The following is a 17,937-nucleotide window of genomic DNA, read 5'->3' as shown; positions in this document are numbered from 1 at the left end:
TTCATGTTATCATCTAGAAGTTTTATAGTTTTGTATTTTACATTTAGGTCTCTGATCTATTTTGAGTTAATTTCTGTTAAAAGTGTAAGGTCTGTGTTTAGATTCTTTTTTTTTTTTTTTTTTTTTTTGCATGTGCATATCCAGTTGCTCTAGCACTATTTGTTGAAGAATCTCTTTGCTTTATTTTATTGCCTTCACTCCTTTGTCAAAGACTAGTTGGCTATATTTATGAGGGTCTGAAATAGGCTCTTTATTGTTTTATTGATCTGTTTGTTCTTTTGCCGCAACCACACTGTTTTGTTTACTGTAGCTTTATAAGTCCAGTATCATCAGTCCTCCAACTTTGTTCTTTTCTTTCAGTACTGTGATGGCTAATCTGAGTCTTTTGCCTTCCATATAAACTTTAGAATCAGTTTGTTGACATCCATAAAATAAGTTGCTGGGATTTGGATTGAGATTGCATTGGATTTATAGATCAAGTTGAGAAGAACGGACATCTTGACAATGTTGAGTCTTCCTATCTATGAATGTGGAATAGCTCTCCATTTGTTTAGTTCATTTTCCATTTCACTCATCAGAGTTTTATAGTTTTCCTCATACAGATCTTATATATATTTTGTTGGATTTACACCTAAGTATGTCATTTTGAGGGGTGCTAATGAAGTGGTATTCTGTTTTTAATTTAAAATTCTACTTACTCATTGTTGGTATATAGGAAAGTAATTGACCTTGTATCCTTCAACCATACTTAAACTCTTATTCATTCAAGGAGGGTTTTTTTTATTGCTTCTTTCCAATTTTCTCCATAGGTATTCATGTCATCTGCAAAGAAAGATATTTTTGTTTTCCTTTCCAATCTGTATACCTTTGATTTCCTTTTCTTTCCTTACTGCATTCTTCCAGTATGATATTGACGAGTGGTAAGAGGGACATCCTGGTCTTAGTGGGAAAGCTTCAAATTTCTTACCATTAAGTATGATGTTAGCTATAGGTTTTTTGCAGGTAGTCTATCAGGTTGAGAAAGTTCCCCTCTATTTCTAGTTTACTGAGATTTTTTTTTAATATGCATTTTTTTAATATTTATTTTTGAGAGAGAGAAACAGAGTGCAAGTTGGGGAAGATCAGAGAGAGAGAGAGGGAGATGCAGAATCCGAAGCAGGCTCCAGGTTCTGAACTGTGAGCACAAAGCCTGACGTGGGGCTTGAACTCATGAGATGTGGGATCATGACCCAAGCTGTAGTCAGACGCTTAACCAACTGAGCCACCCAGGCGCCCCTACTGGGAGGTTTTTTCATGAATGTTGGATTTTGTCAAATGCTTTTTTTTGATAGGATCTGTAATTTTTCTTTTTTAGTCTTTTGATGTGATGGATTACATTAACCGGCTTTTGAATGTTGAACTAGTTTTGTATACACAGGATAAATTCCACTAGGTCGTGGTGTAAATTCTTTTTATATTTGTTTAGGTTTGATCTGCTAAAATTTTGTTGAGGATTTTTGCATCTTATGTTCATGAGAGATACTGGTTTGTAGTTTTCTTTCCTTTTTCTTTTTTTAATGTTTCTTTATTTTTGAGAGAGAGCGCAAGTGGGGGAGGGGCAGAGAGAGAGAGGGAGACAGAGGATCTGAAGCGGGCTCTGCCGCTGACAGCAGCAACCCTGACGCGGGCTCAGACTCACGAACTATCAGATCATGACCTGAACCGAAGTCAGATGCTCCACCGACTGAGCCACCCAGGTGCCCCATGTAGTTTTCTTTCCTTCTCGTGTCTTTGTGTGATTTTGGTATTAGGATAATATTGGCCTCATAGAACGAGCTGGGAAGTATTCTCTCTTTTCTGTCTTTTCAAGGAGATTATAGGGAATTAATACAGGTTTTTTCCTTTCCTTTCCTTTCCTTTCCTTTCCTTTCCTTTCCTTTTCTTTCCTTTCCTTTCCTTCCCTTCCTTTCCCTTCCCTTTGTTTTCTTTTCTTTTCTTTTCTTTTCTTTTCTTTTCTTTTCTTTTCTGTAAACTCTACACTCACCATAGGGCTGAACTCACAACCCTGAGATCAAGAGTTGCATGCTCCACCGACCAAGCCAGCCAGGCGCCCCTGTACGGTTTTTCTTAAATGTTTGCTAGTATTTACCAGTGATCCCTTTGGGCCTGGTGCTTTTTGTTTTGGAAGGTTATTAATTATTGACTCTTTAATAGATATTCCTTTTTAATGTTGAGTTGTGGTCCATTGTGTGAATATTAAAAACAATTTTTTAAAATACTTATTCATTTTTGACAGTGAGAGAGATAGAGTGTGAACAGGGGAGGGGCAGAGAGAAAGGGAGACACAGAATCCGAAGCAGGCTCCAGGCTCTGAGCCGTCAGCACAAAGCCTGATGCGGGGCTCGGACTCATGGACCGTGAGATCATGACCTGAGCTGAAGTCGGACGCTTAACCGACTGAGCCACCCAGGTGCCCCTACTGTGTGAATGTTATACAATTTTGTCTGTGCAGTTGTTCTAATATAAACTGGCTGCCCTTCTTTCTGGTGAGAAGTCAGTGACTGTTCAAGTGTTGTTTCCTTCTGTGTATTGTCTCATTTTTTTCTATAGCTTCTTTCAAGTTTTTCTCTTTGGTTTTCAGCAGTGTGACTTTGATCTGCCCAGGTGTGATTTTCTTCATATTTTTAGGGTTTTTTTTGAGCTTCTTAATCTGTAAAGTTATGTCTTTTACCAAATTCTGTGAAATTTTCTGATATAATTTGTATATATTTTTTCTGTCCCATTCCCTCCTTTCTGGGACTCTGCTTTCACATATGTTAAACCTTTTGATATTGTCCTGCAGCTCATGGAGGCTCTGTTCCTTTCCAATCTTTTTCACTCTGTTCCTCATATTGATATATCTTTAAGTTCATTTATTCTTTCTTGTATCATTTCCATTCTGTTGTTAAGCCCAGGCAGTGAATTTCATATTTCCAGTATTGTATTTTTCAGAGTTCTGTCATTTCAGTTTATCTCTTTTTTATAGTTTCTGTTTCTCTGCTGAAAATTCTTATTTGTTCACTCGAGAGCATATTTTTTATGTCCTTTTTCATGGTTAAAGTAGATGCTTTGAAACTCTTGCCTGCTGGGGCACCTGGGTGGCTCAGTTGGTTAAGCGTCCGACTCTTGATTTCAGCTCAGGTTCTGATCTCATGGTTCATGGGTTCAAGCTCCATGTCCACTGCACTGTCAGTGCAGAGCCCAATTGGTATTCTGTCTTTCTCTCTGCCCCTCCCTGACTTGCTCTCTGTATCTCTCACAATATAAATAAAATAAAAAACTTTAAAAAATGAAGTAAAATAAAATTCTTGCCTGCTAATTCCAGCATCTTGGTGACCTTGAAGTTTCTGTTCATTGAGTTTTCTTTTTTGTCAACCAGGAGTTGGAATCAGAAAAATTGTCCTAAATAAAAAACCAGCATAAAAGGTACACACTTTATGATTCTATTTACATGAACTTCTAGGAATGACAAACCCAATAGTGAGAGAAAGTAGATCAGTTATTGTCAGTGGGTCAGGGTAGAGGGAAGAGATTGATTGCCATATAGTGTTCAGGGTGTGCAGACCATATAGTCTCTGTTGCATCTACTCAACTCTGTTGTTGTAGCATGAAAGCAGCCATGGACAATATGTAAATAAAATGAGCATGACTATGTTCCCCCCCAAAACTTGATTTATAAAAATAGCTGGCAGCCTGAATTTGACCCACAGGCCATAGTTTACCAACTCCTGCTCTTGACTGTGGATCATATTTCCTGTTTCTTTGTATGTTGGTAATTTATGGTTAAATCCTGAGTATTGTGAATAGTATATTGTAGAGACTCTGGATTTTGATATATTTCTCCAAAAAGTCTTGATTTTTTTTTTTTTTTGCATTTTTAAGTCATTATTATTTTTTTTAACTTGTTTCATTTTTTATTTTTTTTAAATTTACATCCAAATTAGTTAGCATATAGTGCAACAGTGATTTCAGAAGTAGATTCCTTAATGCCCTTTACCCATTTAGCCCATCCCTCTCCCACAACCCCTCCCGTAACCCTCAGTTTGTTCTCTATATTTATGAGTCTCTTCTGTTTTGTCCCCCTCCCTGTTTTTATATTATTTTTGTTTCCCTTCCCTTATGTTCATCTGTTTTGTCTCTTAAAGTCCTCATATAAGTGAAGTCATATGATTTTTGTCTTTCTCTAATTAGTGTAATACCCTCCAGTTCCATCCACATCGTTGCAAATGGAAAGATTTCATTCTTTTTGATTGCCAAGTAATACTCCATTGTGTGTGTGTGTGTGTGTGTGTGTGTGTGTGTGTGTGTGTACACACCACATCTTCTTTATCCACTCATCCATCGATGGACATTTGGGCTCTTTCCATATTTTGGCTATTGTTGATGGTGCTGCTATAAACATGGGGGTGCATGTGTCCCTTCGAAACAGCACACCTGTGTCCCTTGGATAAATACCTAGTAGTGCAATTGCTGGGTCGTAGAGTAGTTTTGTTGTTAGTTTTTTGAGGAACCTCCATACTGTTTTCCAGAGTGGCTGAACCAGCTTGCATTCCCAAAAAAGTCTTGATTTAAAAAAAAAAACATTTGTCTTATTGAGCTATTTCCTTAGCTAGACTTAAACATCATACCCTTGTTTGATGTCCAGCAGCTGTGGTCTCTGTTAAGTTTATTTAGCTGTAACTGGTGAATCTCTTCTGTGAGACCATGACCTGGACTGAAGTCAGATGTTTAACCAACAGAGCCACCCAGGTGCCCCATTAGATGCTAGTTCATTATCAGATGTGTGTTTTGCAGATATTTTCTCCTATTCTGTGATTTGCCTTTGCATTTTGTAACAGTGTCTCTTGAAATGCAGAAATTTAAGTTTTGGTGAAATCCAGTTTTCCAGTTTACTAGGTTTTTCTTTCGTGGCTCATGCATTTTGTGTCCGAAGAAATCTTAACCCAAAGCAAAAGTACATTTAATTAGAAGAATTACAATTGTTTACATTCTTGTAAGTCTCTTTAGTGGAAGAAGCTTAATTCTCCTAGCTACTTCTACATTTAATCTTTTGCAGTACGTTGTGGTTTTTTTTTTTTTTTTAAGTTTAGTTGTTATTTATTTTGAGGGGGGGAAGGGCAGAGAGAGAGAGAGAATTGCAAGCAGGCTCCACATTGTCAGCATGGAGCCTGTCTCAGGGCTCGATCTCACAAACTGTGAGATCGTGACCTGAGCCCAGATCCAGAGTCCGACCTTAACTGACAGAGTTCTCCAGGTGCCCCTGCAGTACGTTGTTTTGATTGAAATATGTGAAGAAAATCTGGTGATACACAGATAGTTGGAAAAGGGAAGGGTGTTTTAATAGCCTTTTTTAAAGATAATTGTGGATATTTTTGATAGTACCCCAAAACTTGACTGGTATCTTAAAGGTTAGTTGAATCTGTTGGCTTAAGTTGCACTTTGAATGGAATTTTTAACTGTGTTGTATAGGGGAGGACAAACCCTTCCTTCTACCCTGTTGGGTTTCATGTCTGAGGCCCATTGAATTGACAGAGATTAACAGGAGTAAGAAAACAACCCATAAGTACAACATGCATACACATGTGGAAGAGCTCAGTGATGAGTAGCTGAAAAGGGTGGTTAGAGTTCGGGGCTTATCTACCATCTTAATAGGTGAGGGGGACAGGGAGAGAGGTACTTACGGGAAAACAAGGCACTTCTTAGGAGGGTGGGGAGAAAAGACACTTATGGGACTTTTTGGAAAGATAAGTGGCTTTTCGGGAAAACAAACTTAAGCTTATGATAACAAAAGTTCGTGATAATATTTGTCTGTAGGTATGAGTGGTTTCTTTCTTCTTCAGGGCCATAAAACTCTCTTGGAGAAGGGATTTAGGGTAGTTTTTATTCATGTTCTCTCTCCTGGGAGTAAGTCTGCTCTGAAGAAGAATTTATGACATCCTTATTTCCCAGAAGTTGCTGCTTTTAGGAAGATAAGGGAAGCTCCCAGAAGGCTTTTTTTCTGCATCTGTTGAACCTCAGATGTCTTCAGCTTAGAATAATTTTTATGCCAGCTCTGAGGTTCTGAGTGGGTTCCATAGTTGATTTAGTAGCACAGTGCATTGATAATTTGGAAGCTATTGGTTTAGAATTATTCAGACCTTCTAAGTGTTGGCACAGTTTACCGTACAGCATATGAAGAACCTCATTTGTTGATGTCACCATCGATTTCATCAGAATAGTCTTTACCTAGTGGGAATCTTGCAAGCTCCCAGTGGCTGGTACACATTTTCCAAAGTACTAACTTTTGCCCGAAAGCTCAAAATTGGTTGTAGGTGATAAATATTGTCAGTTGTTTCCTTTGAAGTAGCAAGAGTACGCCACTCATTTTCAAGGACATGTCTGCCAGACACTCAAGTTCAAATAACCATAGTTTGTCTCTCAGTGGTTCTTGTAAGTAAAAATGGTATTTCATGAAAAAAGAGGCTAGTTCAACTCACAAGTCAAATGGTCTCACAAGTGCTTTTCCATGAGACAGCCATATACTTTGGTCTGTAGCATTTTATCAAACAGTATTTTAGAAATGTTTATTTTTAGAAGTTGAGATTTAATAAAATTATTACACTCTACGGCTTCATCACAACATCGTTAAGTAAAGCTTAAACCGTGAAAATAAAAAGTCATTCAGCTTAGATTATGGGAGCATAACTTATGTTTGTTGCCAAGAATTCACATACAACATTATCTTTGATGCTTAGTTGGTGCCCGTACTAGACGAATAAACAAATAGCAAGTCTAATTGCGTCTGTAGATTTGTCGGTTTGTAAAGCAAAATTACAATTCTTCAGATGAGATCTTAACTAAGTCTTCAAATTTGCAGCAGAATCTTTAATTTGATGAGTTACTGTATCATCAAAAAGTGACACTGCCATCGTTTATTTTGCTGACTTTTCATCCAGCAGGCATGTAGCAATGTCAGCTGGACAAGGCTGTGCTTCTCTGGTTAATGCAGTACAGAGTTCCCTGGCTAAGATGCTTCGGTGGCTTTTTCATTTCTGGTTTGAAAGCCTTTAATGAGATTTTTATGAATTTTAAAGACTTTATCACATCTGCTTTTTTTTTTTTTTTTTTTATTTTTTTTTTTTCAACGTTTTTTATTTATTTTTGGGACAGAGAGAGACAGAGCATGAACGGGGGAGGGGCAGAGAGAGAGGGAGACACAGAATCGGAAACAGGCTCCAGGCTCCGAGCCATCAGCCCAGAGCCTGACGCGGGGCTCGAACTCACAGACCGCGAGATCGTGACCTGGCTGAAGTCGGACGCCCAACCGACTGCGCCACCCAGGCGCCCCATCACATCTGCTTTTAAAATAGTTCCTTTTTCTTTAAAGTCTGAATGATCTCAAAATGTCACTATAACTTAACTGGCACAATATAATTAGAAAATGTTCTGTGGCTTAAGATACAGTAAATTGTGAGCATCTATAAAGTCAAGGGAAAGATGGCTTTTGTCGTACTTTGGTTTCTTATTTATAATTTTGCCCAACTTCTTTGGAGTAGATTCTTTCCATGAGTCAGAAAACTGTAGGTCACTGCATCCTTTTTAGGATCTGTGAGATGTATACATTGCAGCTATGGGTTGAGAAAATGAGTCTTCTCGTCTCCCTTTTTTGAGCCAGTGATTCATTTTTCAATGTAAGAGGAAAGTACAGATAAATTTCCTTTTATTTTAGAAAAAGTTAAATTGTAAAGTAATACATTTTAGATAGAACTTAAAAATGAGAACATTTTCAGGACATCTGGGTGGCTGAGTCAGTTAAGCGTCTGACTTTAGCTCAGGTCACGATCTCGTGGTTTGTGGGTTCGAGACCTGCACTGGCTCTGTGCTGACAGCTCAGAGCCTGGAGTCTGCTTCAGATTCTGTGTTTCCCTCGCTCTCTCTGCCCCTCCCCCAGTCGCATACATGCTCGCTCTCTCTCAAAAATAAACATTAAGAAAAATTTTTTTCATTTAATGAGAAATTTTTTAAAAATTAAAAGAAATTATTGTAAACAAAATGATAAGTTCTTGTTTCTACCTAGATGCCTGGAGAACTTGGAAATTTTACAGTGATTTTTTATTGGACAATAATGAGATTATAGAGATTATAGCAAGTATAAAGATAGCTATAAAAGCACAACAGAAGTACTGAGAAGGGAAAAAAAATTGAGAGCTTAAATTACGCCTTCAACCTGCTATTTTAAGACATGTTAGAAAACATAAGAATACAGAAGCATATATTCCATTAGCCATCAGTGATGATACTATCATGTGTTGTGTAGCCTAGGTCAGGAAAATCCATTGTAGACTCATGAGGGGATGAGGTTGACAAAGGCAAGTCGTTTTAGTGTTACTATGAAATTAGTTTTTGCTTCATAGACCAGGCCCTCAAAGGTTTCGGGGACTGTGGACTATGTTTTGCAAACTGCTGTTCTAGATTATTTCTTCTATATCTAGGGCTTCCACTACTGTCTTTATGGTTGTGACCTTGATCTGTACCCCTTGCCCAGACTACACCCCTGAACGTTAGACTCCTGCATCCACTGCCTGCAACTTTCTGGACCACTTCTCAGCTGAATGCTCTCTTACTCTTTGGCCTTTGCACATACTGTTTGTTCTGGCCAGAATTTCCTTGCTCCTTTTGTTCACCTGGCAGACTGTTGGATTGCGAGTTTCTTGGGGCAGGAACTGGGCATCTTTATATTCCCAGGGTTTAGCATGGTGCATCTTTATATTCCCAGGGTTTAGCATGGTGCCTAGCACACTGTGCTGCTCAGTAGATTTCTTGAATTATGTTGAATCAAGGAAGAATTCTAGTCTCATAAAAAGTACATTCGCAATTGAAGCCTGATCTGATCTCATCCATTCTATATTGGTTAGTGTCAGTGTCCGTTTCAGAGTAAAAGATTTTAGATTTTATAACCTCTACCCCCACTTCAGGAGGGCCAACCCCTTCATTCAACAGTTTTTGTTTTGTTTCCTTTTGCCTTGCCTCGAGTATAGTATATTCTGAAAGGAAGACATTTGGGCTGAGGACCCATCTTAATTTTTAGCTCTGTGTCTGACTGTTGAGAGGATTTCACAAGACACTTATCATCTGCTTCTCTCCATTAAAATCACTGAATTCCACCACGCCTTGTGGTGGAAAATTCATATGCATATATTTTCGTTTCTCTGAAGGAGGACGTTCTACCATCCAAATGAGATAACTAACATTAAGTTCTTCCTATATGCCAGAGACTGTTCTATGTGTTTTACATATGTTAACTCATAATATACATAACAGCTCTGTGAGAGGTAGACTCTCGATATCCCCATTTTATGTTAGGGTAAGTAACTTGCCAGAGGGTCGCATAGATAGTAATAGGGCCTGGATTTGAACTCAGAGCTTAGTTTTTGGCTCCAGAGGCCATGCTTTTAACTACTCTGAGTAGCTTCCTCTTCAATCTAGGTACATTATTTTTATCATTAACCTGTGTTAGTATACATGCACAGATGCTTATACTAGTATTTATAATTGTCAAATTGAAAATAACTTAATACCTAAATAGATAATGGTATGTATGTACAGTGGATAGTTATTTAAAAATTCACATTTTGGGGGCGCCTGGGTGGCTCAGTCAGTTAAGTGTCCTACTTCAGCTCAGGTCATGATCTCACAGTCTGTGGGTTCGAGCCCCACGTCAGGCTCTGTGCTGACAGCTCAGAGCCTGGAGCCTGCTTTGGATTCTATGTCTCCCTCTTTCTCTGACCCTGCCCCTGCTCACACTCTGTCTCTCTCTCTCAAAAATAAATAAACACTGAAAAAAATTTTTTAATAAAAATAAAAATTCACATTTTTGAAGAATACTTAATGATATGTAAAAATACGATAGGTTAAAAAAGTAAGACAAAGGTCACAGTTTCTGTTTGAAAGTACACATAATGGATTTATATGTTACATATGTATACATAAATATACAAATATTTATTTTAAAAGACTGGAGAGAAGTATAATGATTTTTTTGTGAGTATTGCAATTGTGAGAAATGGAATTAAAAAAATACTTTAGGGGTGCCTGGCTGGCTCAGTCAGAAGAGCATGCAGCTCTTGATCTTGGGGTCATGAGTTCGAGCCCCACGGTAGAGATTAAATAAATAAACTTAAAAAAAGAAAACTTTATTAAAAAAACTTTTTTTAATGTTTATTTATTCTTGGAGAGAGAGAGAGACAGAGCACAAGCAGGAGGGAGACACAGAATCCAAAGCAGGCTCCAGGCTCTGAGCTGTCAGCACAGAGCCCGACGTGGGGCTCGAACCCACAAAGCACGAGATCATGACCTGAGCCAAAGTCGGATGCTCAACCGACTGAGCCACCCAGGTACCCCCCCACACCCGCCAAAAACTTTAAAAATAACATTTGTTTGGGGGGTGCCTGGGTGGCTCAGTTGGTTAAGTGTCCGATTCTTGGATTTGGCTCGGGCCATGATCTCACAATTTCATGGGTTCGAGCCCTGCATCAGGCTCTGCTGGCAGCAAAGCCTGCTTGGGGTTTTCTGTCTCCCTCTCTGTGCCCCTTCCCTACTCGTCCTGTCTTTGTTTCTCTCAAAATAAATGAGTGAATTTAGAAAAAAAATAACATTTTTTTGGATACTTCACGTGTGCTGGGTAGCATATTGAACTCTTCATGTGTGTTTTCTCAGTAAATTCTCCCATCAGTCCCATGATGTAGGTATTACTCATTTTTCAGATGACGAAACTGAATCCTAGGACAATTAAGTAACTTGTCTAGGGTCATACAACCAATAACTAAAGGAGTTGGAGCCTCTATATGAGACTCTTTTATATTTTCTAAAGTTTTTATAATTTGTATTATTTGCATGATCAAAAATAAAGTTAATTTTAAAAAGTATGCAAAAATTGGGAACTACAAGTCAGACTTACACAGTCTGCTATTTACATATTTGAATCATTGATTCCCTGAACTAGCTATGCAAAATAACAGAAGTATGGGACTAGAAAGAAATTAGACCAGGAATTAGAAAAGTTAAAATAGACTCACTGGTTTCTCTTGTACCAAGGATTTTTATGACCATCTACTATGGGGAACTGATTCTTTTTCTAGGGTGGATTACAGATCTGCTGCATATGTTAGAGGCTAGTTACCATTTGATGAAGTTGAGCACTTTTGACTGTTTAACAATTCTTTGACCATTTTTGTGGCGATGGTTAGTAGTTCCTTTTGTCTTGTTGGATCCTGGTGAGGTAGATGTGGCCATTGCCCCACAGGAGAAGATTTTTGTGTGCGAATCTGTGGAATGTCCGCATGGACTTGGTAGAAGGATTTTTCTTATATAAATGTGTACCTATGTTTGATAAATGTGTTTAATGAAAGAGACACTCGGTGACCATCTGTAATCTTCAAGAATACCATCAATCACAGAAGGCAGCTGTCATGTTTTTCTACATGTTATCCCATTGTCAGGGAGTGACCAGAAAAGCTAAATGGATCATTGATTGACCCCGTGGCATAGTTCACGTGTTCTTACGGTTACAGAATTCTGACTCCTCGTGTGTATTTTACTTGAGGAGTATGTGTTGTAGCAGGAAAACACAACTGCCCATGAACTTCTGTTCTAAAGAATTAGTAGAGAATTCCTCTTTTGGCAGGATGTTAGTTTGGGAAGGACGACACATAGAGATTAAGAAGAAAATCCCTACCTGGTCATTTCTATCTATCTGACCTTGTCAGTAGAGGGACAGACTACTGTTTGTGAATCAGTGAATGGTTGTATGTGTCACACACATACACACCCACACTTTGTCTGTGAAATGGGGAGCAGGGCTCTGTGAAGGGTCAGATGTAAGGAGAAGGCACCTCAAAAACTTGGTAAGTGGATCACTCCCTTTCCTATGTGTGAAGCTACCAAAAAAACAGAAGAGGACTAAAATTATTTATTTTACTGAAGAAAAGTGTGAACATTTTTCTTAAGATGTAACTCTTCCTGACCTTTTCTTCTTCTTCTCAACTTTTAAAAATACAGTGAAAAAATTTCAACATTCCCATATTCTTTCCCACTGATCTGGATACTCCTTTGCCTTTCAGCCACCAAACTTAACTTTAGTCCAGTGTCATGTAAGGAGCTCCTCCTGCTGGCTCTGTACCTGTGGTCCTGAGTAGGGTGCTTGACCCTCCACATTCTGCAAAACCCCTCAGAACAGGCACACGGGGCAGTTGGTCACCTGACCCTGAGTGGGTATATTACATTCTAGGGATGGGGCTGGGAGGGCGATGTAAGAAGGGAGGAAACTGCTGGAAATATGAAACCCTGAGATGTGAAGAGAGCATTTTTTCCTTCTGAAGAATGTTTACTATGGCTAAGAAAATAGGAAAATCGGTAAGCTGGTATCTGTATGCCTAGAAGTGATTCAGTGCTTGCTGCATTAGAAGTGAGTATTAAGCGGGACCCGTGTTTGGTCCTGCATTCTTCATACGCGTACTCAAAGACAAGTTGAGAAAGAAGAGGAAGGCGATATGGTTCCGAGCCCTCCTCGAACATAGAGCATTCTGCGTTCATTGGGTTTTGTCTTCAGGGCACTCTTTCCTGCTCTTGGTAACATTTTTTTTTAGCAAATGGAGACATGAACATTTGTGTTTTCAAATATGGGGCCTTTATGCAGTTACAGACCACTTTAAACATTCTGCTCCTAGATCTATATTAATACTTACAGTAAGACTTCCTGTAACATACCTGCTAGATCAATTTCAGGTTTACTTTTGCCTTGATGTCCCTTAGCAATCTTGTCTTTCTCTCCTTATTCCTGTTCCTGGTTTCTTACCTTACAGAGAAGTGTGGGAAATGGAACTAGATAGACTCAAGAATCAGGATGGCGAAATAAACCGGAACATTATGGAAGAGACAGAACGGGCCTGGAAAGCAGAGGTGAGAAGAGCTCTGTGTGGAAAGCCTTGATATGAGGCTTCCAGATAATAGAACCTGTTGTCTTAGAGTACGCTATAGTACCTTATATAACATAGTATACTACGTATATAATATAGTATATTTTAGCATCATATGGTATTGTACTATTATATATAGCATAGTGTAGTATTCTACCACTAAGCCATACAAGTGTTCTACCATATAGCCACTAAGTAAGCATTTGGTTTCTTAAAAAAAAAAATTTTTTTTACATTTATTTATTTTTGAGAAACAGAGTGAGACAAAGCGTGAGTGGGGGAGGGGCAGAGAGAAAAGGAGACACAGAATCTGAAGCAGCCTCCAGGCTCTGAGCAAGCGGTCAGCACAGAGCCTGATGCAGGGCTCGAACCCACAAACTGAGATCATGACCTGAGCCGAGTCGGATGCGCAACCGACTGAGCCACCCAGGCGCCCCTAAGCATTTGTTTTAACTTCGTGTTTAGCTTCAGGTATATAAAATTAACAAAGTATCTGTGTGTGTATGCGTGTGGTTTCCTTAGATCTTATCACTAGAGAGTCGGAAAGAGTTGCTGGTATTGAAACTAGAAGAAGCAGAAAAAGAAGCAGAACTGCACCTCACTTACCTCAAGTAAGTACCTTCCCATTCTAGAGTCAAGGTCCTGCAGTTTTGTGTTTTGTGTATGTGTGTGTGTGTTGAGCGGGGCGCCGGGGCGGGGTGAGTGGGTGGAGGAGGAGTTGTTAGGTTTTTCAAACCCTAGGCCAGCTCATCTGGCATTTAGTTTGTCTTCGCAGGAATTTCAAGGCCATCCTTGTCTGCACACTAGTCATTGTTCAGTGATTTCTCTTCCCGTATTTTATAGCTTTGTATTTTTTATTGTATTGGTTCCGGTTGGATAAACAGTATTTCTTTATGGTGTCAAAGCATAACGGATATCTTTGGAGACTTGTTTCTCGCACAGTCATTTCTCTTTCTGCCGTGGAATCTGGAGGGCCCTTGTGGCATTTCCAGGCAGACCAAAAACCCTCTGTGGTGGGTCCTCTTTCTTTAATAATTGGCTTAAAAAATGCTGGAGTTAGAATGAAGCAGATGACTTAGGGCCCTGGCCGCCTCCTGCACCTGGTCTGACCTCGCCAGGCCTGTTAGCCCGACACTGTCCTGCTATCTCAGAGAGTCAGGAGCAGGGCTTTCTTCAATTCTGTAAATTCCTGTTGGTTTCTTGAAAGGTCAACCCCCCCAACACTAGAGACCGTTCGTTCCAAACAGGAGTGGGAGACAAGGCTGAATGGAGTTCGGATGATGAAAAAGAATGTTCGGGTAAGTGTTGTAATGGGTGATGGTTGAGCGAGGGAGTTCAGTCTGTGCTGAAACCCTGGTGATAGGGACGGACCTTGTACGTTGTCACTTAGGGTCGGCTCTGCCCTTGCCTTTGCTCTTCTGATACTGGTTGGTGTTCTCTCTCTAGAGCCTACTCGAGTCAGCAGAAAGGATAATCCTTTCCTTTCTCTCTTTTCCAGGACCAGTTTAATAGTCATATCCAGTTGGTGAGGAACGGAGCCAAGCTGAGCAGCCTTCCTCAAATCCCGACTCCCACTTTGCCCCCACCCCCATCAGAGGTGAGAGGGCCAGCGTGGGGGAGGCTACCTTTCTGTGCTGCCGGCACAGCCAGCCTTTACTTGTTCCTTTTATGAGGAAATTGGTTTCATTACTGGTATTATAACATTGTTGTTGTTATTATCGGTATTATTTGGCATAAGAATTGCTCACTGACATCTCCAGTTTCCTAAACTTTTATTTTCTTCCTTTCTCTCTCGTCCTCTACCTCTGCCGCTCTACAGACAGACTTTATGCTTCAGGTGTTTCAACCCAATCCTTCTCTGGCTCCTCGGATGCCCTTCTCCATTGGGCAGGTCACAGTGCCCATGGTTATGCCCAGCGCAGATCCCCGCTCCTTGTCTTTCCCAATCCTAAACCCTGCCCTTTCCCAGCCCAGCCAGCCTTCCCCGCCCCTTCCTGGCTCCCATGGGAGAAATAGCCCTGGCTTGGGTTCCCTCGTTGGCCCCCACGGTCCACACATGCCCCCTGCTGCCTCCATCCCACCTCCCCCAGGCTTGGGCGGTGTTAAGGCTTCTACTGAAACTCCCCGGCCCCAACCAGTAGACAAACTGGAGAAGATCCTGGAGAAGCTACTGACTCGCTTCCCACAATGCAATAAGTAAGTGTCTTTCAGGACTGATTAAAAATTTGTAAGAGGAATGTCTGAGAGGTTTCATGGATATTTCCCACGAGTATAGCATAGAATTTCTCTCCCTCAACATTTGGTTTCTTAGGGCCCAGATGACCAACATCCTTCAGCAAATCAAGACAGCACGGACCACCATGGCAGGCCTGACCATGGAGGAACTGATCCAGTTGGTAGCTGCACGACTGGCAGAACATGAGCGGGTGGCAGCCAGTACTCAGGTAAGAAGGGCTACTTGGGGGAGAACTCAGACCTGCTGAGATGTTAGGGAAAGGACAAATTTCAGGGAAATTGGGGGTGGCCAACAGCACTGCAGCCAGGATTATCTACTCTGGTTTCTTGCTTTGTTGGACTGGGAAATAAATGATTTCTTTTTGTTACCTGCTGGGTTGCTCAGACTCTCTCTCCTTACTCTGACGATGTTTCTGCCCACAGCCACTCGGTCGGATCCGGGCCTTGTTCCCTGCTCCATTGACCCAAATCAGTACCCCAATGTTCTTGCCTTCTGCCCAAGTTTCATATCCTGGAAGGTCTTCACATGTAAGGCTCTTTTTCTTTGAAAACCGGGATGTGGAGGAGCTCGGGGGTGAGGAGGGAACAGGTTCACAGGTGGAGTGCGGGAAAAAACCATAATCTCAGTAGCTGGGTCATTGGCAGCCCCTGCTGAGAAAATGCAAGTACTCTGGCAAGAATCTGTATTTGAACTTTTCCTTCTTTTGGTGTGAAATCTTTTTGCGACATCGAAATAGTAGAACGGAATCATGGGCATAAAAGGCAAGGAGACCCAGAGGTTCCTCACTCTTTGGCCGTCCCTCCTCTGTTCTGCAGGCTCCAGCCGCCTGTAAGCTGTGTCTCATGTGCCAGAAACTTGTCCAGCCCAATGAGCTGCATCCAATGGCGTGTTCCCATGTGCTGCACAAGGAGGTGGGTGCTATAGACCTTCTTCGATTCTACTGTTCCTTTTCTGAATTTTTCATGAACGTGTTGCTGTGTTGATGGTCATCATTAATATCTCAGCATGAGGTTTTCAGTAAATTGTGGCTTAAATGATCAACAGGATTCAGAATACTGGCAGCTAGGATCTCCCAGCTTCCTGTTACCCTATTCACTTTAGGGGACTGGATAAGCAGTTCATCCTAGAACACAGATTACTTACTGTCTTGGAACGCTGACAATAAGACATACATTTCTAAGCACTGTTTCAGATATAGCATTGTCAGGAGACTTTGCTTAGATGAGAAGAAGGGAATAGGGAACCTGAATATGAGATTAGGAAATCCATTAACAAAATAGCTTGGAGACCTGCCTGTTAGAGATTATCTTCGCAAACTGACAGGTTATTCCTATCTTGTAGTATGTCACCAGGCAGAGTTAAGTCTCTTCGCAGCAGGGATGATTGCTTCTTTACTATTTTGTTTTGTTCATTTTGATTTCCAAGAGGTAGGAACTGGATTTATATCTAAATTCTTAGTAAGGGAAAATCCTGAATAAGATTTGAGGGTAGTGGGTATTTGGAGATTGGAGCACATCTCCGCCTGAATGGATCATGAGAGGAGAAGGCCACACCAAGTATTCAACAAAAAGCAGCTTTACACTATTCTTAGCTGATTGTTAATGTTCCCTGAAAAAAGTACAGTTTCCCCTACTCTGAAGATTCTTTGGGGGAGTAAGAGCCAATGAAATAGCCCATCTGGTCCCCCACAGTAAGAGCTCTTCTGACTTAGTATGCGTTCCTTAGACCTAGTGGACCTCAGTGGTGCTCTCTCCCCTCCTTCCCTCCGTCTTTCCAGATAAACCTGAGATATGTCTTTCTTCCTTTCCAGTGTATCAAATTCTGGGCCCAGACCAACACAAATGACACTTGTCCCTTTTGTCCAACTCTTAAATGACGGACCTGACTGGGGAGGAAGAAGAGGAGAAACTGATGTGAACAGGAAGCGCGGGTTCAAGATTTCTAAAACTCTATATTTATACAGTGACCTATACTCATGCCATGTACATTTTTATTATATAGGTAATGTGTGTATAGAAAGTCTGTATTCAAATGTTCGTAAATGAAAGTATGTATATTATGCAGAAATGGTTGCCCCCCCTCCCCCCCCCCCACCTTGCAGTTCCTTTGGGGGATGCAGATTGTAGGTAAGGTGATGTTTAGTTTGCCCTTGAAATTATGATATTCTTGCCTAGGGCTGTTTTCAAGTACATTATAAAAACCATCTAGGAAGCTGCTGTTGCTCTAAGGCCATCCTGCTTTGATTTGGCTCAGCCTCTAGTTAATTTTCTTAAGGCTCATGTATGCAGATTTGAACCCTGGTGCTCACCCGCTGTCCGACCAGATGCCTTGCTTACTGAAAGCCTCCGGAAGCCTCGGTGTTGTTCTAGCCACTCTACTCCAAATGGATAAAATGAGACTGATTGAGGAAAAAAAAATGTAACCCTAATAGTTTGAATTTTCATTGACTATTTTACTGTGTTAACGCTCATTATTTGCACATAGACATTAGGTTTACAGAATATTCTGTTTTACATCAGCAAAATTCACAGTCCAAGAATAACAACATAAGTGGGTCCCATTTCACCCCTGCGCCCCGTGAACTTCTGTCCATCTGACTTCCTGGATAGTCATCTCTTTAGAAACTAGCACAGCCCACAGGTCTTTCCTGGGCCAGGCCATCCCTTGCTGCCACTGCCTTGGCTTCTGATCAAGCTGACAGAGCAACCTTGTGAAGCCCTCATCTCTTCC

General features: G+C 40.7%; 1 protein-coding gene across 4 annotated transcripts in view; it reads left to right on the top strand.

Moving 5' to 3' along the window:
* RNF214 (ring finger protein 214) overlaps window positions 1–17,657 on the top strand; it is a 47,198-nt gene extending 29,541 nt beyond the window's left edge. For all 4 annotated transcript variants that reach the window (XM_049621120.1, XM_049621106.1, XM_049621129.1 and 1 more), the window contains exons 7-15: window positions 12,858–12,954; window positions 13,494–13,582; window positions 14,179–14,269; window positions 14,470–14,568; window positions 14,791–15,167; window positions 15,283–15,415; window positions 15,630–15,734; window positions 16,023–16,118; window positions 17,018–17,657. In XM_049621120.1, the coding sequence (XP_049477077.1) occupies window positions 12,858–12,954; window positions 13,494–13,582; window positions 14,179–14,269; window positions 14,470–14,568; window positions 14,791–15,167; window positions 15,283–15,415; window positions 15,630–15,734; window positions 16,023–16,118; window positions 17,018–17,083 (1,153 nt within the window). In that variant the 3' untranslated portion in view covers window positions 17,084–17,657. The remainder of the gene's footprint in view (window positions 1–12,857; window positions 12,955–13,493; window positions 13,583–14,178; window positions 14,270–14,469; window positions 14,569–14,790; window positions 15,168–15,282; window positions 15,416–15,629; window positions 15,735–16,022; window positions 16,119–17,017) is intronic.
* Window positions 17,658–17,937: the final 280 nt, after the last annotated feature.

Source organism: Panthera uncia, chromosome D1, assembly GCF_023721935.1.
Source record: "Panthera uncia isolate 11264 chromosome D1, Puncia_PCG_1.0, whole genome shotgun sequence".
In the NCBI taxonomy this organism is placed as follows: domain Eukaryota; kingdom Metazoa; phylum Chordata; class Mammalia; order Carnivora; family Felidae; genus Panthera; species Panthera uncia.
This window is presented reverse-complemented; position numbering and strand designations above follow the sequence as displayed.